General features: G+C 45.7%; 2 protein-coding genes and 1 long non-coding RNA gene across 3 annotated transcripts in view; 2 read left to right on the top strand and 1 right to left on the bottom strand.

Annotated features, from left to right (window-relative positions):
- The window catches only part of LOC135821286 (N(4)-(Beta-N-acetylglucosaminyl)-L-asparaginase-like), a 28,770-nt gene extending 11,329 nt beyond the window's left edge, over positions 1-17,441 (bottom strand). Inside the window, exons 1-7 of the mRNA XM_065334344.1 lie at positions 17,221-17,441; positions 13,890-13,995; positions 12,962-13,009; positions 8,296-8,408; positions 6,560-6,620; positions 5,612-5,663; positions 3,487-3,560 (exon numbers count right to left, since the gene is read on the bottom strand). Of these exons, the coding sequence (XP_065190416.1) occupies positions 3,487-3,560; positions 5,612-5,663; positions 6,560-6,620; positions 8,296-8,408; positions 12,962-13,009; positions 13,890-13,995; positions 17,221-17,359 (593 nt within the window). The 5' untranslated portion in view covers positions 17,360-17,441. The remainder of the gene's footprint in view (positions 1-3,486; positions 3,561-5,611; positions 5,664-6,559; positions 6,621-8,295; positions 8,409-12,961; positions 13,010-13,889; positions 13,996-17,220) is intronic.
- Positions 855-2,696, top strand: LOC135806718 (uncharacterized). Its single transcript, XM_065320944.1, has 3 exons — positions 855-861; positions 1,104-1,276; positions 2,277-2,696. Exons 1-3 carry the CDS (start codon positions 855-857, stop codon positions 2,694-2,696), a joined length of 600 nt encoding a protein of 199 aa, XP_065177016.1.
- Positions 17,442-22,180: 4,739 nt separating the features above from the next.
- LOC135806917 (uncharacterized) lies at positions 22,181-25,234 on the top strand. The gene is made up of 2 exons (XR_010551341.1): positions 22,181-22,481; positions 24,509-25,234. It is a non-coding gene; the product is annotated as an uncharacterized LOC135806917 (long non-coding RNA).
- Position 25,235: the final 1 nt, after the last annotated feature.

Below are 25,235 nucleotides of genomic sequence, written 5' to 3'. Positions count from 1 at the left end.
AACGACATCGTATTTTGCTTTGATGCTTGCAGAGCCATGAAGCGTTTAGAGTCAGCCAATGATGTGAAGAACCATGCTGAACATCTTCAAGAGCAACTCACCATTGCTAGAGCTGATGTCATCTCCTTGGAGACAAAGGTACGGTATTGCTGATAGCCATTCCTTTGTTGGGGGGGTGTTGGCGTATTGAAGCTGTCTTTGAGAGTATCTTTAGCATTCACGTTGGACAACATCCTATACTTGGCAGGAATTGTTGTCAAGTCTTCGTACATTGTTCATCATCAGCATCTCTAGGCCACCGCAGACTTACTAGTTGCGAGATTGTATGTACCGTCTTTCCACTGTTGTCCTGTTGTCAGATGGCACAGTCTGATGATGTGGCTGGTCGTGTTGAGTTCTACAAAGCGCAGCTTCACAGCTCAGAGCTGCGCTGTAGCTCTGAACATGCTCATGTAGAGCAGCTGCAGTCTGAGGTGGAAAAACTGTCCACGCGCTACGGTGAATCTACTGCCAGTGTTGCCACGGTCACAGCTGAAATGACCAGACTTCAGGGACAAGTGGAAGTGTTGCAAGAGAACTAGACAAAAATACAGGTATGGTGCTTTGTAGTAGTGACCTTATTATGATCATGGCGATCTATTTTGGCAGTACATGTACTCATAGTGTGGAAGAGAAACGTCAAGTAGAGCTCCATGGCACAATGCATTGCTTAGTCAATTGGTAGTTCTACTCTGGACAATCACTTACACGTATTTCTTGGTGTTGTGCGAACAAATGCTATCTTTCTACCGTCCCAGTGCTGGTTCTATGGTTTATCCTTTTGGGGTTGACTGGCCTGAGTAAAGCTTCTCAAGATGTGTGGTAACTTATAGTGTAGGCTAACTACTGGTCAACTCCTCAGCATTTGAAAGCTGTTGAATGGTGCAATCCCAGCACTATAATTATGTAGTTGCTACAGCTTCTACTATAGCCCAACTATCATTGCCTTGGGGATCGGCATCTATGAGGCCTAATGTGTGTGCTGTGTGTGTGTGTGTGTGTGTGTGTGTGTGTGTGTGTGTGTGTGCGCGTGCGTGTGTCTGTGTGTGTGTGTGTGTGTGTAGGTGCCAATGCTAGTGCGGAGAGTTGTGACCAGCTGACATTGGCTGATCAGGCCGAGATCTCACGGCTGCAGAGAGAAAATGAAGACCTTCGTGCGATGTTGCCAAGCCGGGAAGAAATGCGACTGATGCGTTCTCAAGTGGAGGACGCAACAGCTATGAAGAAAAGCTTTGAGGTGAGTGGACAAGTAGGGATGTCAGCGAACGCACTGCGCAGGCCTCTGCGCATGCATTGCGTCATCGATTTTTTGAACGTGATCGCGGCCGACAGAGAAAACATGGCCGCGGTCTGTTTGCACCGCTGGGAGTCGTAAAATTACTGTTCTTCTGGCCCCGCGACCATTCAAATCATACGCGATACGGAGGACCCACGTACTCACCACGTTCTCCCCGGTCGATTTCTCCGAAAGTTTGCACATCGTGAAACACCAGTATGAGAGGTGTTCAGGCCAATTTTCAAGGGATTTCCCTGGTTGGATCGTTCAAAAATCGGACTTGCATTTCTCGCTCGCGGCCATTTCTTGCGCGATGGAAGCGCCCTGCCCTGTTGAGTCACCGGCGTCGCGCTTGGTAGAGAGTTGCTGCAATCAGCTCCCTGATGTCTTCGCTGCCATTGTCAGAAGCGATGGACCATGAATTTGTTTGAGAGTCTCTGGATGCTACTATTCCTCAGCCTAGTTTTTAGCCATTCCGTGCATCTTCTTCGCACGATTTATTTTGCAAAAAAATGAAAGTGTTCATGAGTTTTCTTGTCTGCCGCGCGTAGATGGGCCAGGCTGACCTGCGCAGATGGGCTGCGCAGTGCGTTCGCTGATATCCCTAGGACAAGGGGTGATGCTGGTGTTGGTGCCATTTGTGCGATGAGCAGCACTGTACAACAGAAATTACCTTGGTGAAACGGAAAATGACCCTGTGAACCAGTACGAGATACAACAAAAGTTAGCGGGGTTGAAACTTTAAAAAAGTATTTCTTTCTTCCTTCTTCCTACGAACAATTGCATTTTTTAAGCATACGACGGGGTTATTTTCAAGTGTGTGTGTGCGTGTGTGTGTGTGTGTGTGTGTGTGTGTGTGTGTGTGTGTATGTGTGTGTGTGTGTGTATGCATTTGTATATGCCTTTCAGGCCAACATGTTAGCTTGTCCTTTGCTATATTTTTTGTTTTCTTGGGCTTTAGGGCCTGTACGTTGAGCACAAACGCCAATTGTTGGAAATGGCACAGGAGAAGAGTGGTCTTGAGCGACAGTTAACGGAAGCCAAGGAAAAAGAGCAGAAAACGCAGCACTTACTTGACACAGAATGTGGAACATCATCTTCACTTCAACAGCAGCTACAACTGAGCGAGGAGAGTTTAGCTACTGCTGCCAAAGAGAACACATGCCTGTCCAATGCGATGAATGATGGCATATCTGAGATGAGAGCACTGAAATCACAAGTGTTTGAACTTCAACAACAACTTAGTGTTTCCAGGCATGAGCTGGAGGCAAGCAATGATGCTGCAGCTACTCAGAAAGAACACCTGCTGGAGCAGGTGGGTGAGTTACGTCTTAAAAATGAAAATCTCTCAGAAAGCATCGAAAACTATCTCAAACGATAGCTCTTGTGCTGAAGCACGACTCCTGAAGATTTGAGGGGATTCGCTCAAAGGACTTCAAAGATCGAGATAGATCTGCAAATTTCACAATTTTGATTTTGCAATTGGTTCTTTTCGTTTTAGAACGCAATCAATCGTGTTATGATGAAAACCTTTGTAAAAATTAATTTTGCAAGTCTTCAATCATGTATTGTTTGCTTGTACGCGCTATCCAGCCATGTGGCGTGAACAGATTGCTTGACGTGAAAGGTAGCGAGTCGACTAGTCGATATCGATAGTCGTGATCGTACGCGCACGCGGACGTGTCTGACACGTGAAACGAAAAGATTTTTTTGGCGGGTAGTCGGCAAAAATTAAGTGACGGTCCCTTTAGTCCTTCGCGTATACAATTGGCGATTTGGCAAGTTTGGCATATCGTATGGAAGCGAGCGATATGCCATTCGAACCGATATCAAATTGTCTTTCTTCTGGACCCTCCTCGAAAAATCGATGCACTTCACCTTTAACCTTTTGCAGATTCTTGAACTTTCCAAGACGATTCGAGAGCACACCCATAGATTGAACAAGCGGGGTCAAGCAGAAAAAAAACTGTAGTCGACTTTGCTGAATGGGGTAACTGTGGTGCCAATGGCAACAAGAGCAAAGGTGGACTTCATCTCAAACACTGTATCCACAACGAGAGGCTGCACTGACTTATCATAAACACTGTACTGTAGTCACAAGAAGATCAATAAATTCACATCCCTGCACAGTGAGCTGCAGCTAAGCTCTGCATGTAGCACAACACACTTACTCATTATCTTGCTGAGGCGGCACACGCTTGTATGGACCACACTGCTTAGTTGGATCAGGCATAACGGCACCTTCCTGGTGTACAGCAACAAAGTACACAAAATGTAGATAACAGACCGTTTGTGAGAAGCGCCACCAGGTCATAGCATCATCTTTTCGGACATTTTGCGGAAAAGCAGTGAGCAATGTCATGTGAATGCAGCTATGAAACACATATGCATGGCCAAGGACAAGTCCAATGCTTGGGAGTGCACGGGACAAACTTGCCTCAACGCATCACCCGCCTCTCCATAACACCATTCTGCTAGGGGTGAAATGGTTACCATTTAGGGTTACAAACGGGTACGTGGCTTAACGGGCGGGTTATCGGGTACCCTTTAGCAGCCAATCGTAACAGCTACTATACAATAGCCTTCCACATGACATTGTCGTGCGAGTACATACAAAGTCATGCAATTCACAGCAAATACACTACATCGCGACAAGCGCAGCATGCGCACCTACCGCGCTACAGGCAAAACACTCAAAATTGTCATATGTAGCAGGATGGAACAACCACCAACAAATTCAAACTGTACATTGAACTGTGAGGCTGTACAAGCCAGCTAATAATCCTGTGCTGTACCGTCGTACACGACTAACGGGTACTCGTTTGCTAACGGGTCAGCAGCTAAACAAACGGGTACCCGGACCACCCCTTTCACCCCTACCATTCTCCCTCGAGCAGTGCAGTTGCGAGTGTCTAAATGCAAAGGGTGTATCTCTCATTGGATAAAGACAAAGTCTATACAACACTTGTCCAGTCTTTCATCGATAACAGCCAAGGCACACACAGGAAAATCAACACAGCACAAAGCACACTTTCTTATCCGCCAATTTACATATCAAAAAACTTTCGAACATTCATGCTCTTTCGCTGCCATCAACCTCAATTTGGAGAGAGTTCCGCAGGAAATGTTTAGGGCAAATCAATGGCATCATGGTCACCGCCTGCCCGGATAACCGAAATACAGTCAAAAACTACCCTTAGGCCACACCAAGTTATTTCTATGTTTCGCATCACCCGCGCACGTACCTTTTCGAATCCTTGACAAGAAAAGAAAAAAAAACCTAGACGAGCCAATCGATGGCTGTTCTGGCAAACATTCTCTAGTCAGTAGGTTATCAGCTTCTCGATAATCTTGCATTCCAGGCGACGGTACGTAGAAGGTGCGAGAGATGAAAATTTCTGTTTTTCCAAGCCGTCCGGTAGGCCTACATGTAAGGCCTGCTCACCAAGCGAACAGAGATTCCAGGTGTCAAGGACTTCGAGATTTTCCACCATTGTGATGGAGCGGGATCCCACTCGACTCCTGTCAAAGTGCAGAAGGAGCTATCCATGAAATCTCTTATTGTATCGCTCCAGCCCAGTCTGCCAGCTGTCCTGTGAGTGTGATGACTTGTTGTCGTTTTGGATAGAAGTGACAGTTTAGTAGTGGTATTCTGTGTGCGACATGGCTCAGTACACATAGAATGGAGTTTTGTTTTTTCTTCTGTTTTTGTTGTTTTTTTCGCCCGCCCGCGTGCCTTTTCCAGAAAATATCCGACAAACATAGAATTAACTTGGTGTGGCCTTATAACGATAACCCCTATAACGATATGTAATACCCTTATAATGATATTTTTCTGCCAAACCAAATCACTCCATTGACTTGTGTATACAACGCCTTACCCTTATAACAATATTGCTATAACGATATTACCCCTATAAGGATATAGAATGGGCTGACCACTCAGAATTGTTTTCATTTTATAACAATATCTAGCAGGGAATATGTAGAGGCCACTATCCAGGTAGGGCAAGCTTCGATAAGTCGCTGGGACATGACGAAATGCAATGGGGGGGGGGGGGGGGGGGCATCAGTAATGCCTGGTTTTGTACACAATGTGCATAGAACATACATGTACTTGTACCTTAGTTTTGATGCTATGAACGTACATGTATGAAATGAACGAGTACCCTCATAACAATATTACCCGTATAACGATATTTCTTGGTCTGACGCAAATATCGTTATAAGGGTAGGTCGACTGTACGAGTGTAGCAGGAGATGGCTTGGCATAGCAGCTGCTAGGCTTCAACTTACCACCCAATAATTAGGAGAGCAGTTGTTTTTCTTCCACTCTGCAAATATCGCACTGACAGCACACAGTGAACAATGAAAACAAGGCAGGTTACAAGGAGCACGTGAGCAGAAGATGAGTGAGTGAGTGAGTGAGTGTGGAGATATCTGGCCTTACTCTGTATTCCGAAACTCAGAAATTGGCGAGTGAACTTTCAGCGGCTTTCGTGAGAGTCATTCAGACACTCAGATTGACTTTCCGCATCCGTAGGAACATTGCAACCCTCAAGGATCAAGGTACAAGTGCTACTCCTAAAGTGAAGCCAGGTGTGAGGCGAGTAATCTCATTCACTGCATCATCCATGTTTAAAATAGTCACCCTCACCGTGGTCTCGTGGGGGGGGGGGGGGGGGCAGGCAGGCAGGCACAGTGGGATGGTCTAAGACCATGATTGAGAAACAGAGGGTCCCGGGTTGAAGTCCTGCTTGGAAGTGGAAGGATTTTCCAGCTGTGCTGCGACCCACAGTTAATTGGGAACTCGTGGCCTGGCATTAGGGACACATGGATGCAGCGAATTGGGATTTTTTTGCTGGTGGGCCGATCTGCTCACCTCCCAGCGCTTTAGGGGTCGTCCATAAATATCGAACTTTCTATTTTCGTTATGGGGTGGGAGGGGGTTGACCAATTTCGTTTTGGAAAACATTGATACATATACATGACCGTAGGAGCAGTGACACACTTGTGACTTTCGTTGCGTATGCATGTACATGTATATGTCAACATTTCTTTACGTTCTGAGGGGGAGGGAGGGAGGGATTGGAGGGATTCCATTGGTGAAAAAAGTTCGATATTTACGGACGGCCCCTTAGGAGCTGCATCTGCACCTTGGATCTTTGCAGGGTGGCGGCGTCGCTACGGATGCTGAAAGCTTAGTCTGAGAAGTTTTAAAAGTACAGACAGCAGCTGACTCACCGGGAATGCTCAGTTTCCAGTGGCTGTTCCTGAAAGCCCATTTCGACAGCAAAGTTAGTAGCTGAACAAGGAGAACAGCAGAGATGCAGGCTACATTCTACATGTACAATGCACAAAGTGTTTTGTGCAAACACCTTAGCAGCCGTGTTGTAGAACACAACAAGATTACTTTTCGCTTTCTTTGCACCTTTGTATGCCTGCTAATGCATTTTCGAAACCCTTTGTGCATCATATGTGTAATTCTCGGTAGATGCATTTTCGACACCCCTTTGTTCTTATTTGCACTCCACTACTCTGCACACTTCCTGTTCTGGCATTCGCTATCACTTGCCAATACATTTCTTCCCTTTATGAAATCTTCCGTTTTGAGACATTCATCATGTTTCTCTGTGAAATACTCGCCCGATGAACATCACTTCTGGTTGCTCTTTCTGCAGTGTGCAAGTAACAATCAAGAGAACCATCATGCAAAGTTCCTTCCTGATGACAGTTGGTACCAACTTTGCTGCTCGGCTTTGCCATGACCACGAGATCGTCCCGACTTGTCTTTCTCTCTCCTCACCGCGATCTCGTCACCTTGCCATGGCACAAGTCCAGAAGTTGTATTGCGGACATCCCGGTCTGCTAAGGCGAGACCAAAAAAATAGAGATTCCCGGGCCTTCCCGCACCAAAATCGAGCCAAAGCCATTTTTTTTAGCAGTTCATACATGTACAGTACTGATCATATGAGTAGATCTGTGATGTGGAGTCACACAAACCCGGGCTTGTACGACTCCCCGATGTACAGATCAGGGCAATTGTTGGCCGAAATACAGAAAAATAATCGAATGGGTAAACCGCGTACAGTCGACCTACCCTTATAACGATAACCTCTATAACGATATTACCCTTATAACGATATTTTTCTGCCAAACCAAATCACTCCATTGGCTTGCGTATACAACGCCTTACCTCTATAACAATATTGCTATAACGATATTACCCCTATAACGATATAAAATGGGCTGACCAATCGATATTTTCCATTATATAACAATATCTAGCAGGGAATATGTAGAGCCCACTATCCAGGAAGGGCAAGCTTCACTTCATAAGTCGCTGGGACATGATGAAATGCAATTGGAGCACCAGTGGGCACCTTGCTGTGTACATAATGTACATGTACATCAGTGGTTTATGCTACGAAGAGTGTAAAAAATTAAAAAATCCATGCATTATGACGTCTGTGTATGAAATGAACCAGTTACCCCTATAACAATATTACCCTTATAACAATATTTCTTGGTCTGACGCAAATATCGTTATAAGGGTAGGTCGACTGTACCTGTTTTCTGGAAAAAAAATAGAATAAAAATTACCGGAAAATACTGTAAAAAAAAAGTTCCGCATGGCATGCATACATACATTGGAAAAAAATAAATAAATAAAAATTCGCCCGCCCGCACCAATTTCACATGGGTCCTGCCCGGGAATCTCGATTTTATTTTGGTCTCGCCTAATAGAGCATCTTCTCAGGTGAAAACTCGTTCGAACTGTTCAACTGCCACTCAGTCCCACAGCATTACTAGACAATAAATACTCGTACACCACATATACTAGTATAGTACCACATTCTCCACTGTCACACTGTCACACTGTCACACTGTCACACTGTCCACCCATACCAACGATACACAACAGCAAGAAGACAAAAGCTAGATGATAGACCTGCACAAAAACGTGTAACAACACTTACCAGCAGTTCCAACGAGCAGTGTTTCTCTGGTGGCTTCCATCACAACACGTGCCACAGAAATTGCTGACCGGATGTTACGCAGACAGCCAACAGATCCTACATCCATTGATGTACTGCAGAATCAAAGACGAAAAACCTGTCCCATAACCATACCATAGAGAGTAGTTGGGTGGACACACCCATTCCCACAGCACTGCAAACCGAACCGATTCCTTTTATGTACAACGTTTCGGCAAAATTGCCATCGTCAGGTACGAAATGAAACAATGATGCCATGTAGGCCAAAAAGAAGCAGCTTTATGCCAAAGTCTTACCGCCAAAACAGCATAATCCCACGCAATAAGAATAGTAGAATCAGTGGCAGAGGTGTAAGTGAGACATTTAACGCCAGCACCAAAACATATCGCTTAAGAATAACAGATACAGTGAGTTGAGCAGCAAAGGTGTAGGTGAGATATTCACCACCAGAACCAAAGCATATTGTCACATTCAGTAAATGTCACCTTCCTAACACCTGTGTTTCACACCTATGTCTTACACCTCGTGTGCCTGCATACTGCAAGAGGCATGCCAGTGAGGGAAGCTTCCCAAGTGTAAGTGATTCGTATTCAGTGATGACGGCTCTGTGGCTATTCCATTATAAGAATACGGATAGCAAGCTATTGGAATCTATTCTTCCCAAATGCACCAAGTTTCCTGAGTGGTATGGGTTGCCCGAGGACCACAAGCAGAATCTACCATTACGGCCTGTCGTATCGGCATGTGACAGCCCTGTCACCGGCGTTTCCATCGTATTGAAATGCATTCTCCAGCAGCTAATTCAGTTTGTCCCTGCGCACCTGGCCAACACGGCTGAAGCCATCGGCCATATCTGCCAACTATGCCCTGGCAGGAGCGCCCCAGAGGGCGCTATAATAGTAACGATGGATGTCGCGGGACTCTACCCCAGTATTCCTTTCGCGAGGGTGTTGAGGCAGTGGGAGACATGCTGCAACAACATTCTTCGCAAATCAACATGTTTGGCCTGTCGGTGAGTGAGGTGCGAAATCTGCTGTTGTTCGTACTAAGCCACAACTATTTTCGGTTTGGAAACCAAGTTTATCACCAAGTTGACGGCGTAGCTATGGGCAACAACTTGGCACCGCCATTTGCTATCCTGTTCAAGCACACGTTGGAGGCCCGGCTTCTGCAGATATCGCCGCTCGCGCCGCTCATGTACAAGCGCTACATTGACGATGTGCTGGTCATATGGACCCACGGCAAGGAAGAACTTGTTCGATTCATCCAACTCTTCAACTCTGCACATCCGAAAATCAAATTCACCTTTGAGACAAGCGAGGTGAGTGGTTTGATCAACTACATGTACATGGATGTGACAATATCGATCAATGAATCTGGTCTTATCGAACACAAGCTGTACCAGAAGCTGTGCAGTAGCAGGTCACTATAGATAACGCATCGGCTGTTCCCTTTCACATGAAGTTGGCCGTCGCATCTTCCTAATTCCTCCGGGCGCAGAGACTTTCATCAAGTCCCCGCATGCATGCAGAAAGAGAAATTTATGAACAACTTCGACTACTGTAAAGCGTGAAATTTTCGCGGCGTTTTTAGTTCGCGTTTTCAGAATCCGGACAGGTTTGCGAGGTTTTAATTTTGCGATTGCAGAATGGCATTTTTGCTAAACCTGTGGCATTCTTGCTAAACCTTTCATGGATCTCCTTTTCGCGCTGTCTAAATTTCGCGATTTCCACGCGGTCGCGAATTTCGCAGAAATTAGACCATCGCAATAATTTCACGGTTTACAGTAAATAATTACCCATGTAGAATGATAGACGAAGCACGCACAGTATCCAGCAAGCCAAAGCGCCGTCGAAGAGCAAATCCATGCTGTGTGTTCCTGAAACTGCCCTACAAGTCCGATCACGTACATCATGCTGTTCATAAAGCCATTCGAAAATACAACATCCCTGTGAGACTTGCGTATGAGCATACCGGTAGCTTGAAGCGTACACAGTGTCGTTCTGCCTTGACTCGACCGATGTGCATCAAAGCCAGGAACCCACTACAGCCAAGGGAAAGTGGTCGACCAAAGGGTCCGTGCTTGTCCTGCATGTCAGGTGGAGAGAATGTCTGTATGCAGAAGAATGTAGTGTATGAGATTAAGTGCAAGGAATGTCCTAAACAGTATGTCGGCGAGACCGGTCGCTTCCTTGAGAAACGGCTCAAGGAACATAATGGTGAGGCGAGAAGGCAGACAAGAGACAAGCCATGGGGAGACCATTTCCATACGACCCACCCAGATTGCAATTTGGTATGGGGTCAGAGTGCGTTCTCTGCAGTTGCCGTTGTCGCCAGGGAGCCAGATAGAGCCCGCCGCAAACTATGTGAAGCCATCGAGATCCGCAACACTAGGCCCCATGTTAACACCAGCACCAGATGGGAACTATTGTAGGAAAAAAACAAATAATTATGTGGATGATATCAACTGTTTCTTTTGATAAGGGGTCGTCCGTAATTTTCGAAAAATTAAAAAATCCGTCCTCGTGCAAAATTGTCTCTGACCCACCCACCCACCCCCCATGTTTTCCATTAATTTTTTGATTTTTACCGATGCCGGCATGCCCAGCTCGAAAAATAAGAACTCCTGACCCCATGTTTTCTGACTGCACCTGTGTCAAGTACTAGTACTAGTAGCTAAGTACAGTGAGTATTAGGTCTACCGACGTCCCGGCCATGCACCGTCCTACAACTACATGTACATGAAAAGTCATGTATATCATAGTAGATACTGGTGTTAGCGACAATCGATCCTACACTACGTCTACAGTACAGTACACAGTCAGCTATAATCAGTGCAACAAGTGTATGAAAGTCACTGGAGCAAAAAAAAAAAAAGTACGAAAAATCAAAAAATGAAATTCCGCCAGCACTCTTGACCACCCACACCCTTTTGCCTGAGGACGGATTTTTTAATTTTTCGAAAAATACGGACGTCCCCTTATACAGTGAAACCTGTCTAAGGCGACCCCTCAAGGGACGAGAAAAAGTGGTCGCCGTGGCCAGGTGGTCTTCTTATCCAGGTTCAATGGGTCATGTGACCATATCCACGTGTGGTATATAATTTTGATCAGTGTATCACAGTGCACACACCTATGCTACTCTAGCACGACTCATGTGCCTGGGGTCCTCAGACCTGTCAAGTGTCGTGCATGCACCACGTACATCTACACTTCCTGCACTGATGTGTAGATCTACCATGCACGGTGCACCATGCAATGCGTACATTTACATGTACAGTGAAACCTGTCTAAGGCGACAGCTCAAGGGACCTTCAAAATGTGGTCGCTATAAAGGTGGTCTCCTTATCCAGGGTAATTTGACTGAAATTGACCACCCTTGGTCCTGGTGGTAGTGGTCCCCTTGAACAGTTGGTCGCCTTAACAGGCTTTACTGTACTAGCACTGTGGAACGCGGTCGCAGGTGGGTGGTCGTCGGTCGCGTTGAGCGAGTGGTCGCTTTATCCGAGCTGTTTTGAATGTGAATGCGTCCGTGACAAGGAAAAGTGGTCGCCATATCCGAGTGACCGCCATTACAGGTTTTACTGTAACTGAATTGGACAATCATTATAATGGAATACTAGTAGCCACAGAGCCGTCATCACTGAATACGAATCACTTACACTTGGGAAGCTTCCCTCACTGACATGCCTCTTGCAGTATGCATGGAATACTAGTAGCCACAGAGCCGTCATCACTGAATACGAATCACTTACACTTGGGAAGCTTCCCTCACTGGCATGCCTCTTGCAGTATGCATGGAATACTAGTAGCCACAGAGCCGTCATCACTGAATACGAATCACTTACACTTGGGAAGCTTCCCTCACTGACATGCCTCTTGCAGTATGCATGGAATACTAGTAGCCACAGAGCCGTCATCACTGAATACGAATCACTTACACTTGGGAAGCTTCCCTCACTGGCATGCCTCTTGCAGTATGCATGCACGAGGTGTAAGACATAGGTGTGAAATACAGGTGTTAGGAAGGTGACAATGACTGAATGTGACAATATGCTTTGGTTCTGGTGGTGAATATCTCACCTGCACCTTTGCCGCTCAACTCGCTGTATCTGCTATTCTTATGGCGCCAGATCATGCTGTGTTTGGCGGTAGGATTTGTTCTCACGATATGTTTTGGTGCTGGCGTTAAATGTCTCACTTGTACCTCTGCCACTGATTCTTGCGCGAGATTATGCTGTTTGGCGGTAAGACTTTGGCATAAAACTGCTTCTTTTTCGCCTGCATGGCATCATTGTTTCATTTCGTACCTGACGATGGCAATTTTGCCGAAACGTTGTACATAAAAGGAATCGGTTCGGTTTGCAGTGCTGTGGGAATGGGTGTGTCCACCCAACTACTCTCTACGGATGAAGCTGCAAGATGCCTCGAAATTACTTATAACCATACCAATTTGCAAAAAAAAACAAGAATGCTCTACATCATAACAGCGTGACATGAGTAAGTCAGAATTGCCACATACATACCAGCTTTAGCTTTGGCAGACACGCCCACTATACATCAGAAGAAAGGGTTCACTATGAACTAGTTGCTGTAGCAATAATAGGTTCAGCGGAACCCAGGCAAAGGCTGACCAAGAATTGACCTACCCATCCATGATCATTGCATCCAATGTAGTCTCGCCGGTTGAGTCCGGGCTACACGGGAATAAAATAAAATACACGCACACACACGCATGCATACACACACACACACACACACACACACACACACACACACACACACACACACACACACACACACACACACACACACACACACACACACACACACACACACACATACACACACATGCATACACACATGCACACACATGCATGTGTACGCACGGAAGCATACACACACACTTACTTGTACTTGCCTTCTGCCATGACTGGTCACGCGAGTCTCCCCGAAGAGGGGAGAGAGATTCAAAAGGAATCTTGGGAAGATGACTCAATTGGCTATTGAACCGCCCAATGGCCGACACCCCTGAAATCCCCAAACTCTGGGTGGACTTGGAAATGATACCACTTATGGGCTCACCACACCACACACGCACCCACACCCACACCCACACCCACCCACCCACACACACACACACACACGGACGCACCCACAAACAAACAAACACACAAACAAACACACACACACACGTGTCACACTATTATTCGAACAAAAAGCTAAATGTGTTTGAGACTTGAGCACAGACCAATGGCCTACAGCAGATTCGGGCATGAACCAGTAGTAGCTTGACTCCGGCAGAACTCCACAGGTGGCAATAAACTAATACACATCAGGAGAGGTTAACCTTGGTACAACACTCACTCAAGGCACAGACCTACTGCATGACCAGGTTTTTACCTGTAGGTAAAGATAAACGGCCTTCAACAACAGACAAATTAATGCTGAAAGGCTTTTACATGCACTTGCATGTGAAACATGTACTTTGTTCAAACAAGGTAATGCAATGCTGCATATTAAAGATGGCAGAGATGGAATTTGTTTTCACACAATGTGCAAGTCACTTTCACCCACCTTCCGCCATAGCCAACAGTACCATCACACTGTTCTACTTCACACACTGTGCAGCCCTTTTCCACAGCATCCAGGGCACTCCCACCAGAACTGATAGTATCCCAAGCTAAAACAATAATAGCAAAAATTCAAAACACATGTGGAACACACATTTCACCATCCCTTTGCCACAAAGGACCTGATCTGACTGGCGAAACGGTGGACATATCTCAGTACCCAGACCAAACTTTAGCGTCATATGTGAATCGCCTATGAACCCGGGCTTGCGCCAATTCACAACTGGGGTTTTCCTTCTTCCTTTTTTTGTCTGACTCACCAGTATCCTGCTTATAATTGTTAGTGTTGGACACAACAGATAACTTGTAAACCTACGGTCCTTTCTTTTTTAAGCAAAGAAGGGGGTGTGACTTACAATCCAGGGTGACATCTTACTGATGGGACTATATTGAAACAATAAGGCTCAAACATGACAATTGGGGTGCGACGTATAATCGAGTGTGATTTATAATCGGAAAAATACGATATATAATTTATGTCAACTACAATGTGTGCAATACTATGCCATCACGACATGCATTATGTACGTTAGGACGCTATCTCAGCTTCAAACTCGGTTGAGATTTCAGCCGGAGTCAAGGGCATGGGATATGTAAATTAGGGGTGAAACGACTGACCCGAATTCCTAATCGACTACATTCAAGCATATCGACTGACTATCGACTGGTTATCGACTGACTATCGACTGGTTATCGACTGACATTACCCTCACACATGAACACAAGCACAGCATATAATTATACGCATACATACATGCACATGCATGGTCACCCATCCACGCACAAGCAAACAGAAGCACAATACTGTACAGGCAGAAAATGTCGTCGGTCAATAATTTCGTCCAACTCCAAGGAAAGGGAGTTCATCTGGTTGTAAATTTCGTCCATGGATCATAAGAGGGTATTAAAAAGCTGGACAAATCGACATTAGTCCGGCATTTAATTCCCGTAGCTATGCAGATGGCGTTACTTCAGTAACGTCTGGCGCTAGCCAGGGTCCACACAGCTTTAATTTGGTATTTATTTATTTGTTTGTTTGTGTCACGCTGGCGCTATATTGTATCTGTCCCGTACCGTACCATCAAAGACAGCTGGCCACAAACAGCTGGCCACAATATTCAAATAGGGCTTTCAAATGCAAGATCATAACGTGAAGCAACTTGGAAAAATGAGTATGAATGCGAAGTGTATTGGGGAATGCATGTAGGGCGATAGCGCGGGTTCGAATCCCAGGTTATGCCTAAAAAATAGGAGAATTGAAAAATTATAACATCCCTATGCTTTTTTGCCTAGGCCATCAAGGTGGTAGACGGTGTCGTATTACCCTCGACCGTACCTGTCCCGTACCGTACCATCAAAGACGGCTGGCCACAAACATCTGGCCACGATATTCAAATAGGGCTTTCAAATGCAAGATCATAACGTGAAGCAACTTGGAAGAATTAGTATGTATGCGAAGTGTATCGGGGGATGCATGCCTGATGCAGGGCGATAGTGCGGGTTCAAATCCCAGGTTATGTCTTGAAAAAAAAACATTCCTATGCTTTTTTTTGCCTAGGTCATCAAGGCAAAAAAGCATAGCGTAGGGCCCTGAGCTTCCAAGCTCTCTCGCTTAGTCCAAAAGCTCCTTGGACGAAAAAGACGAAATTAAATTCCAGACGAATATTTCTGCTTATACAGTATGAGCACATTGTAGGTTTCAACGTTCAAACGGACCCATGCGGAATGTTTTTCGCACCTTTCTTGTATTCGACAGTGTGTTAAAGCGAATGTATTCAGGCAGGGAGTAGTGGTATTGTACTACTCCCTGGATTCAGGTGCCAAGTGTACTTCATAGTAAGTACTAGTACATTATCGTGTCCGTTCCCGAAGGGAACTCACGACGGCCATTAACACCCGGTAAACCCTAGCGGCAGTTGCAGCGCCTAACAGTGGGGGGGGGGGGGGGGGGGGGGGAGTAGATAAGTCTCACAACCACTGACACTGGCACAAGTGCCGAGCAAGACCCCATTAGCTGCATCCATGTACATGGCCTGAACTCACAGGACAAATGGATGACTATAATATGTACTTCTGGGCATTTATACATGTAATTTTTAAACAGAATGCGGGTTGATAAGGGTTTTCCTTCTATCGACTCAACCTTATCGACTGGCCAGTCGACTTATCGACTCAGTTGTTTCACCCCTAATGTAAATGTTCCAGTCAAACTGTGTCTATGGTGGGTTGAAAACTCTTAGACACGAATTTAAAACTGCTGCTTACTACGACGTAGTACATAGTAACATACAGTTTCAGTTGGTGAGCCAAGGATATAATAATTTGAAAACGTGGATAACAGTGGGGCACAAGTGCGTTAGAGTCCACCAACGAAACCAGATCTTGAACAGTCAGACGTACACAAGTTTAGCACAAAACTAACAAGGAGTACTGAGACATTCCATGCCGTCAAGAGTACATAAACCAGAGTGTGCAACTGTGCATATCAGATCTGAAACAGCGCAGTTCGTGTACTATGTCACCCTGATGAGGTCAGCCAAGCCGCGACTTGCGTACAGCTCAAATTTTCGTGTTTCACAACCTGGAAATCAGCCAATTTTGCATGATTTTAGACGTCCTGTTTTAGGAATTATTTGGTGCTTTTGTGTGACTGTGTGCGCTGCGGACATCCGCTGGCAAGTAAATTCACCAGGCTATCCGGATCAAAAAACCGAAATTTAAATAGGACAACACTTAGTGACCTGCACCACCGTGACTAGTCGACTGGTTACGCAACTTTTCACCGTATCCGTGCCTTACCATGCCATCAGAAATGATGTACTGCACGGATTACGCTCCTACAGGAACCATCCGGAGTTGCACACCTTGGTTTATGTACCCTTGATGCCGTGGAATGTCTCCATGCATGGAAATGTCTCAGTGCTCCTTGTCACTTTTGTGCTAAACTTGTGCACATCCATAAACTGTTCAAGATCTAGCCAACGCATAACTTGTGCCCCACTATTTCCCACGCTTTTAATTAATATACAGTTTCAATATTCGGAGGCACCACTGGAGGCAATTATCATCTTTTAAAAATTACCACCACCGCCACCACGGTCTTACACTGCAGTTTCATTTGAATTTAATTTTCGTCCTAATGGATTCTTTAGGTAGTACCAAGAGTACTCTTGCTAGTACTGGTACGAGTGTACATCTCTTTTCTTTTTGAAATTTCTATGAAGGATACTGCATGTCGAACTGTTAGTTACACTGCACTGTATACATGTACTAACCTTTAGCAGTGGCATCGGTAAACGGCCATGTGTTAATAACAACAGGAAGCACGTCATTATTAACGCCATATACAAAACCATTCGGTAATACTATTACCATGCAGAGAATCAAGCACCAGGTCGACATGGTGGGTGCCATCTGCAATTACTGTACAGTGAAGATCTACTTGGTTTCCACCTTCTTGATGTTTTGTTTTTTGAAAAACTACAAAAAGGCACTTTTCCATTTCGACGGCATGTTTATCGCGAGGAAGTACATAATAATGTACAGTCATGTAGATCAGGGAGTCGTATTTTACGACTCCCTGATGTAGATCTACAGCTCGTATACGCGTACAGCTGTAGCTGTACTCGTAGACTACATAATAAATTATCAGCAAGAGTACGATCGAGTACATGAAAACCGGTTTTCATGTACTCTTGTTATCATATCTGACATATAAAAAGTATTTTACGACTCCCTGATAATTACTAGTACGCGTATGGCCCATGGGGAAAACTTTTTTTCCCGATTTATTATTTTTTTTATTGACATCATATCATACAAATCCGAGAAGAAAGAAAAAGGCCCAAAATTGGTAACCCTGCAGCTAGTTATTTGGACTTAAAGGGGCCGTCCGTAAATATCGATGTTTTTTTAGAGACGATATTGGTCAGGGAGTCGTAAAATACGAGGTATTTTACGACTCCCTGAATATTGGTGCTTCTCTCCCTTGACCCCCCCCCCCCCCCGGCCCCCCCCCCCCCCCAGAAGACGCGCGCACATATACATGTACATCTACTCGGAATCAATATTTTTTGGATGCTCATTTTTTTTCCTTTTTTTGTCAATAATATGAACCCAACATGGCAAGTTTGGCAAATTCCTGCCGTAGTCCATCGGCCAAGTCTCAAAATCGTAAGTGGTGATGCACTGAGCTTCCAACTAAACGCGACCATACCCAGCACGTAGAGAATATCAGAGAACACTATTCCGTTTGTTGGACGTGTCGAATTCAGTCCAGGGCGTCGGTACGAAGCGTTCTTCGTCGCCGAGTTTTTTACTGTGTGCTCCATTTGAGAGTGCGCAGAGTTCTGATCGAGAGTTTTTTGAGCAGATTTTCAAATTTTTGAGGCTGTCAGCTGACAGCTGTCAACCCTAAATGGCACTTAGTATGTGACAGGCAATAGGTTTTGGTGCCTCCGTATGCCTTCTAATAAGTAAGTTCTATCTTCCTTCGTTTCACTTCGCTGCTTCGCCCACCACCTCAGGAGATGACAGCGTACCTGCACTAGTCAGCTCTCGCTAACCCTGTCTCTCTTTCTCCGTCTTAGCGCTCGTCATTCGTGTCCTTCTGCTGGGGCGAGCTTGATACTGTTGTGTCGTAGTTTTTAGGCAATAGTGGCTGTTGTTCGCGTGACGATCAGGATTTATGGAGAAAGACGACGACTCGCCAAGTTCCCATGCAGCCACAGACGGCGTAGCAATTCTTACCGCCAACCCTTCGAGCAACGGAACCGGCCTGAGTTGGAAATCGTGTCTGTGTAATTGTGCCACGATACGGATGAAACACACAGGCTCACATGTGACGAGATGAAGATAATCTCAACAGGCTGACGGAAATCCAACAGGCTCACGGGAACGCTGCAGTTATGGTCGGAGACGCGGAGTTATTTAGTCACTGGTAAATGTTGCATCGAGTGCTGTGTGGTAAAAATCATGAAAAAGTAAAAATAATGCAATGGTGGGGCTGAGTGGTGTTCTGTGGAGGAGACGTCGCTGTCTCAGTATTCAACGCCGGACTCTGTATTTCAAGTCTGTGGTCATGCTCGATCATAAGTTCCTGTATGGCTCCAGTGCCTTCTCAGCATTGTTGGCGGGTAAGCACCTGGATCGTGTCCAAGTACTGCGGCTCTGGTGGCTTGAGGGTTGTACGGGTGCTCGCCGTGCACCCCTGCCGGCAATCTGCTAGTGAAGCTTGGTACCTACTGTGTCCGGGAGATTTTCATCCAGAAGCTGATCTTCCTAGGCTGGAGCTGCTGCTACTCCTGTGCTAGCCCTCAACCACTGGCGCTCCTACTCGGCTCCAGTGTGGGCCATTAACCACCCTGCCCGATTTCGCACTGTTGCTATTCCACACCGTCAGCATTTAACTCTGAGGTCAGACCTTGGTCCCTCCCACCATATGCTATCTGCCTGTCTGCCTCTCTCTCGCACACAGATGTGCGCGCATACACACAACAGGCGCGTCGGAACGACTTTGGAAGTGGGGCGGCCACGGAAGGGGGGGGGTCCGGGGGTCCTCCCCCGAGAAAAAATTTCAAAAATTAAAGCCAATTGCAAGCATTTCCGGGCATTTGGTGCCATTTCAGTGTACGGTAACTACAATGAAAGACTTTTTGATTCTGCAAAAAACCAAGAAGATGCTACGATCGGGGACAAACATTAACCTCCCCCGGGAAAAAAATCAAAAATTGAAGCCAATTGCAAGCATTCCCAGGCATTTGGTGCCATTTCAGTGTACATGGACTTTTGTAGTTTTGATTCTGCAACAAACCACGATCGGGGACAAGGATTTGCCACGTTTGCGCTGAGATCATCGCGCTTTGTTGCAGTGTGCTAAAAAAAAAAAAAAAAAAAAAAAAAAAAAAAAACGGCCGAAAAAGTGGGGCGGCCATGGCCGCCCCGGCCGGTGCGGTTCCGACGCCCTTGCACAAACACACATACACACACACACACACATGCACACACAGTGACACAAACACACACATAGCCAACTTCTCTGTGTTTGGTGATCATCATCATTCTGTTTTCTGATGTGCAAGCTCACCTCTGATGCCGATTACTTCCTTGCGTAGACCCGGTCTGCTATTAGACCAGTCTGCTCTCCCTTCACTCGCTTGTAAATCCTACTTGGAGCAGTAAGGTTGTGTCACTACTCCTACTGATGTCATTGTTGTGAAAGCAATATCATCGCCATTGGTGGTAATTTTCCACCGTGCATGAATCATTAACAATCATTATCTATGTGTCACGGCCTAACCATCCTCGTAACTCCCCTCATCGTGACTAGTGCTGTACCGTTGAAACCTACTTTGCTTCAGTGTATATTCGCTCCAAAGCTCTTGTTTTGTTGCATAGTGATCTGACGCAGTGTGCTATAGCCTATCGGGTAATATGGATAAGATTAGTACAGTCGGCATCGCCTATCGAGTGACCAGGTACATGTATAAGGATACTAGTACATGTATACCGGCTTAATGATAGCGGAACACAAATAGCACTATGTGTGACAGTGCAATATTCCTTTCTAAGCTCACGCAGTGCGGTGCAGATAGGTCATGTGTCGTTGCCAACTTGCGGCATGTGCATGTGCAGCAGGAAGGCACCACATGTCGACTACTACTTATACTGTACAGCATTGTGTGCTTACATGCATCTACGGCCTTGTGGATGCAATTGAGTCTCACATACATGTACATGAAATATTGCTTGTAGTGCGGCATCAGGTGCATACAATGGCTAAATATTTTTCTCGCAATAATGACCGTATTCACCACAAGTGTGTTTATGTCCAGAGCCAACTCAAGTCCTGTATTATTTATGACCATGACAACAAGACTTCCGGGCTGAAATTCTTCTATGACAGGCATGAACACTTGCCTTACAATTGTTCGTGATTGTACGAAGTACATATTCGCTGTTGCATCAATTTTGCACCATTTACGTCATTGTAGTGCCACTAGTGGTATCACCAGTGACCTGCATGCGTATTGAGTCAAACAAGGTTACCTCTGTATAATTATGCTTATCGTGGCTATCAAGAGCTTCGATGCAAATTCCCAGCTGACGAATGGTGTCCAGCTTGTGTTCAGCTCAGCTGGCACTCACAACTCATAATAATTGCGTTCTAGACGCCAGATGAGATGTTTCAGCTACAATGTAGACAAAACGTCCGTGTTCAAGAAAGCCGTCACTTCATCTTCTGTCCATCCTCAATAACACGTTCAAGCAAATACGTCTGAAACACAGTAGCGACAATCCGACAGCGGCGACACGCCGTCTTCTCCGAATGAGCTTCTATATATTCTACCGTTCTAATTCAGATTCCCCCAAAAATTCCAAAATAAATAATAGATTTCCACCAAGCTCGCTAGAATCTTGCGAACCGTCAACATGCAGGCATTTCAAGTGTTCGAGCGTGCGTAGATTCTGCTCAGCGGCTCAAGAACATTCGCCAAGCGAAAAAAAGTCGATGAGAAAGATGTAATGGTGGACGAAATTACGAAAATCGGAAGAAGGTATTCGACCCAGTTCGACTATCCTGGACTGGATTGGCAACGTCCAACAAACGGATTCATGGGGTCTCATGAGCTAGTGTGCCAAAGGGCGTTTAGTTGGAGCTTCAGTGCATCACCTTCGCCGAAAGAGGCCCTTTCTGAGATTTGGCCGATGGACTACCGGTATCGACTACACAACCCCCAAACAACGTCAACTGTTTCGTTTTCCGTTTCTTGGGCGGTGGTGAAGACGACATTGTCACAGCTAACCTGTCACTTTGCCATGGCCATGCGGTTCACAACTTCCTCAACTTCTCTCTCGACAAAGAACCAGGGAGTCGTAAAATACGACTCCCTGCAAAGAACAAACTAATGTTACTTCAGGCACGGCCAGTCAAAATTCACATTTTACATCAAAAGATGAGGGCGCTGGCGCGCTAGCGCTACCCGTGCAGTACAACTCATCGTACAAAAAGCGTTCAAAGTGCAACTCATCGAGGTATATTATGCTCGGCAGGCCGCGAAAGAGAGCCCGTTACCTGGACCCCTACTCGCGCGGGTAGAGCGAAACTGAGCACCCTGGGATGCGAGCAGCTTTTTAGTACTCCCGGGTCCAAAATCTCACCACCAGGCCGGGATGATCAAAACGTCTGCCGGGTCTGCAGCCTACAAACGTGCGACACTGTGCTGTCGACGACATGTCCGGCAAGGCACCTCCTTGCGTGAAAGCAAGGAACGCTTTTTTTTAGAAAGGAAGCTTCTTCTCCAAAATTTAAAATTTTTGAAAATTATTCCTTCTGAAAATATCATCGCGTTCTTGACCTCGAAGCTGACTGCTGAATGCGATTAGGAAAGAAGATTCCTGAAGATACACCAGACTGATTCTGGCAAGCCGTCTGTCGTCTAGATATGCAGTTGTTCGTCATGCATGGTCAGCAATCTTCCTCGTTCGTCCTTTCGCTTTCCTGACCACGATGATGACAAGCAGCTCTCATGCTCAGGTTAGTGCTGTACTTGTATGTCTGGGCACACAACACATCTGAGATTCACCCACTGACGTTATCGAACTGAAGAATGCAGCAAGGGTTCCTCGGATTCTCTTGATTTCGGAACAAATTTCCTTCACTTTCACCCTCTCAGTCTCTTCCCCATGCCCTCCATGCATGCACAATGCAGCTTGCATTTCAATTGCTGTTTTTTATACTTTGGCAGTGCCTCTGCTACACTTTCATATAGAGTGAGGTCCTGTAAATAGGATCGAACATTGTTGGTGGTGGTGTGTGGGGGGGGGGGGGGGGGGGGGGTACGTTTGCAGCCAGGATGTAGGAATGACACTTCTGCACAGCAGGTGGCAATAGTCAAAACTGGTCACTCTACAAATCCCATACCTGCCAACCTTTGCAAACCTGAGATCCAATGACATACCTAGGCATGAAAATGTATACAAAAGAAGCTCGCGGTGAGGCATGGAACTAGTGCACTTTTGGGTGCCTATTACCGCCCTCGATATCGGGACGGTCCCGGCCAAATCGGGATGGTTGTCAGGTATGAAATCCCAACCGAGAAAACCATTTAATTAAAAGATAAACTCGGCCAGGACATAGCGACTTTCTGTTTGCCGGGGGGGGGGGGAGGGTCATCGTCCGCAATATTGGTAGAGTTACGATTACATTGTATATGTAGATACATGTGCATCAGGGATTCATAGCACCTGGGGAGACGACATGAGACCTAAGTACCCAAAACGTTGTGAGTTGTGACCCCGGATGGGGTAGTTCTACGTGATCTGTGTTTCTATAGACCTTATTCGATAACGTGATTTTTGGACTCGCCTCCAGGGATTTGTTGTAAGCTGGGGCACGCGTATGTGAAACGAGTGGCAAGAAAGGCCCAGTTCGTACAAGGGAGTAGTAAAATACCGGTATTTTTCTACTCCTATGTTCCCACGCCGAGTCCACTGTGCACTGAGTGCAGGTCTCTTGCCGCTCCCTGGTTCCCGGGACCCTGGTTCACGTGATTGTGACGTTTATTGAATAAGGTCTACATGTATATGCGGGCATGCATAAATCAACCCTTCCACAAGGACGGCTCAAACAGGCAGCCAAGGAGTGAAAATTTCGCTCCTGGGGCTAGGAGTGAAACGAAGGCCTCAATTTGCCAGATGAACCTTCTCCATCGAAACGAACGAAGGTGTCGAATAATTCTTTTACCAGTTCACAGTTGCCGTTCATGCGCACTCCCCGGGGTGGGGGGGGGGGGGGGGGCTACTATGCACTTGTAGTGATACTTACCGTAAGCCAAGTGGAACACGACTAGTTGACTGCACAGACTACAGTACAGTATACATGCACATGTATACAGTGAAGATCAGTGCGTGCATGCCTGCCATAATCGTATGTTGACCTTCGTTCGAATTGAAAAGAGAGGGTCGTTTCGAAAAAGAAAAAAAGCTCGATGGAAGTATGATGCTGCTGACAATTCAAGACTCACTGAAGTCGCCTTTCTGGAATGGATCATGCACTCTAGGTTCATCCAATTGGATATGGACTCAAATCATTGTTACACCATTATTGTTTGGTTAGTTATTGTACATCCCATAGCATGTACAATCAACCTTGTGAATAATCTACCTCGGGTTTACAAAACAACTCGCAAATAACGACACAATCTTCAGATCTAGTGAACATTTGATTGCATACTTCCAACCTCACGAGTAACAACAATGCGAATAGCGACACTTTTCTCATTCACAATCGAGGGTCAGTATTCCCCAGTTTGACTGCAATTGCCAATCAAACAGGAGGGGCGAAAGTCGACCACGGCTGAAAAGGCATAAAGAAAAATTAATGTATATCATGAGCTAGATGGCTGAAGGAGGAAGTAGGTTTTCTGAGAAAGCAAGAAACAGAGGTGAATGAAGCACCAGGTCTGTCCATGCAGTGGATAGAATTATTGCATTGAAAGACAGGCTCTTTACATCAGCTTGCTACTATTATACCTACATTTGCTTTCTGCCTTTTTCATGCAGGATTCTGAAAGCTGGAGCAGCTCTGCTTACCTCGACCACTGAACTTACAACTAACTTCCAACCAAGTACAAGGCAATATTATGATGAATCAAGCACGCTTGCCATCATGTCATCATTGCAAAGTACATCGACAACATAGATTTGGTGCCGACTATGTATGATGTAGAGTGTGCTCTATGTATCTATACTACTGATTGGCCTACATTGTACTTATGTGGGCTGAGAGTAATCGATTGTGCTATATGGCAGTTTACTTGTATGTCATAGATGTTAACATTGCACACAGCTTCTGAAATGCTTTCTGTTGCACTGGCCTACTGCGGCCCACTGCAAATAGATTGTAGTGGCATGGGCCATGCCATAATTATAGTAGTATACCGGTACTACACCAACAATTTCACTGGTGCACTGTACTTACTGGTACGAGTAGATCTACATCATGCACAGCCTTGTCACTGCTTTTCTCATTTTTTATTAATTTACTGTACTGTACACATTTTGGCACAGCTCTTCCACAAAGAGTTACTAGTATTTTCTTCTGCATACCTACTGTATACAGTGACCTGACTGGTAACATCTATGGCTGTGAAATCACAAATTTCTGGGTTGACAGCCTCGAACCTATACGATTTGTTTCTAAGAACGTGCTATAAGAAATTTTCTATTGAAGTATTCTACTGTAGCTCGCAGGACATGGAGTGCAATTACGTAAAGTTTGGAACACCAC

This window comes from Sycon ciliatum, chromosome 1 (genome assembly GCF_964019385.1).
Source record: "Sycon ciliatum chromosome 1, ocSycCili1.1, whole genome shotgun sequence".
NCBI classification, from domain to species: domain Eukaryota; kingdom Metazoa; phylum Porifera; class Calcarea; order Leucosolenida; family Sycettidae; genus Sycon; species Sycon ciliatum.
This window is presented reverse-complemented; position numbering and strand designations above follow the sequence as displayed.

Bases quoted from the DNA above. Each gene is read 5' to 3' on its own strand.
- LOC135806718 (XM_065320944.1), top strand. The intron at 1,277-2,276 runs GTGAGTGGACAA...CTTGGGCTTTAG, and splicing joins CTATGAAGAAAAGCTTTGAG to GGCCTGTACGTTGAGCACAA.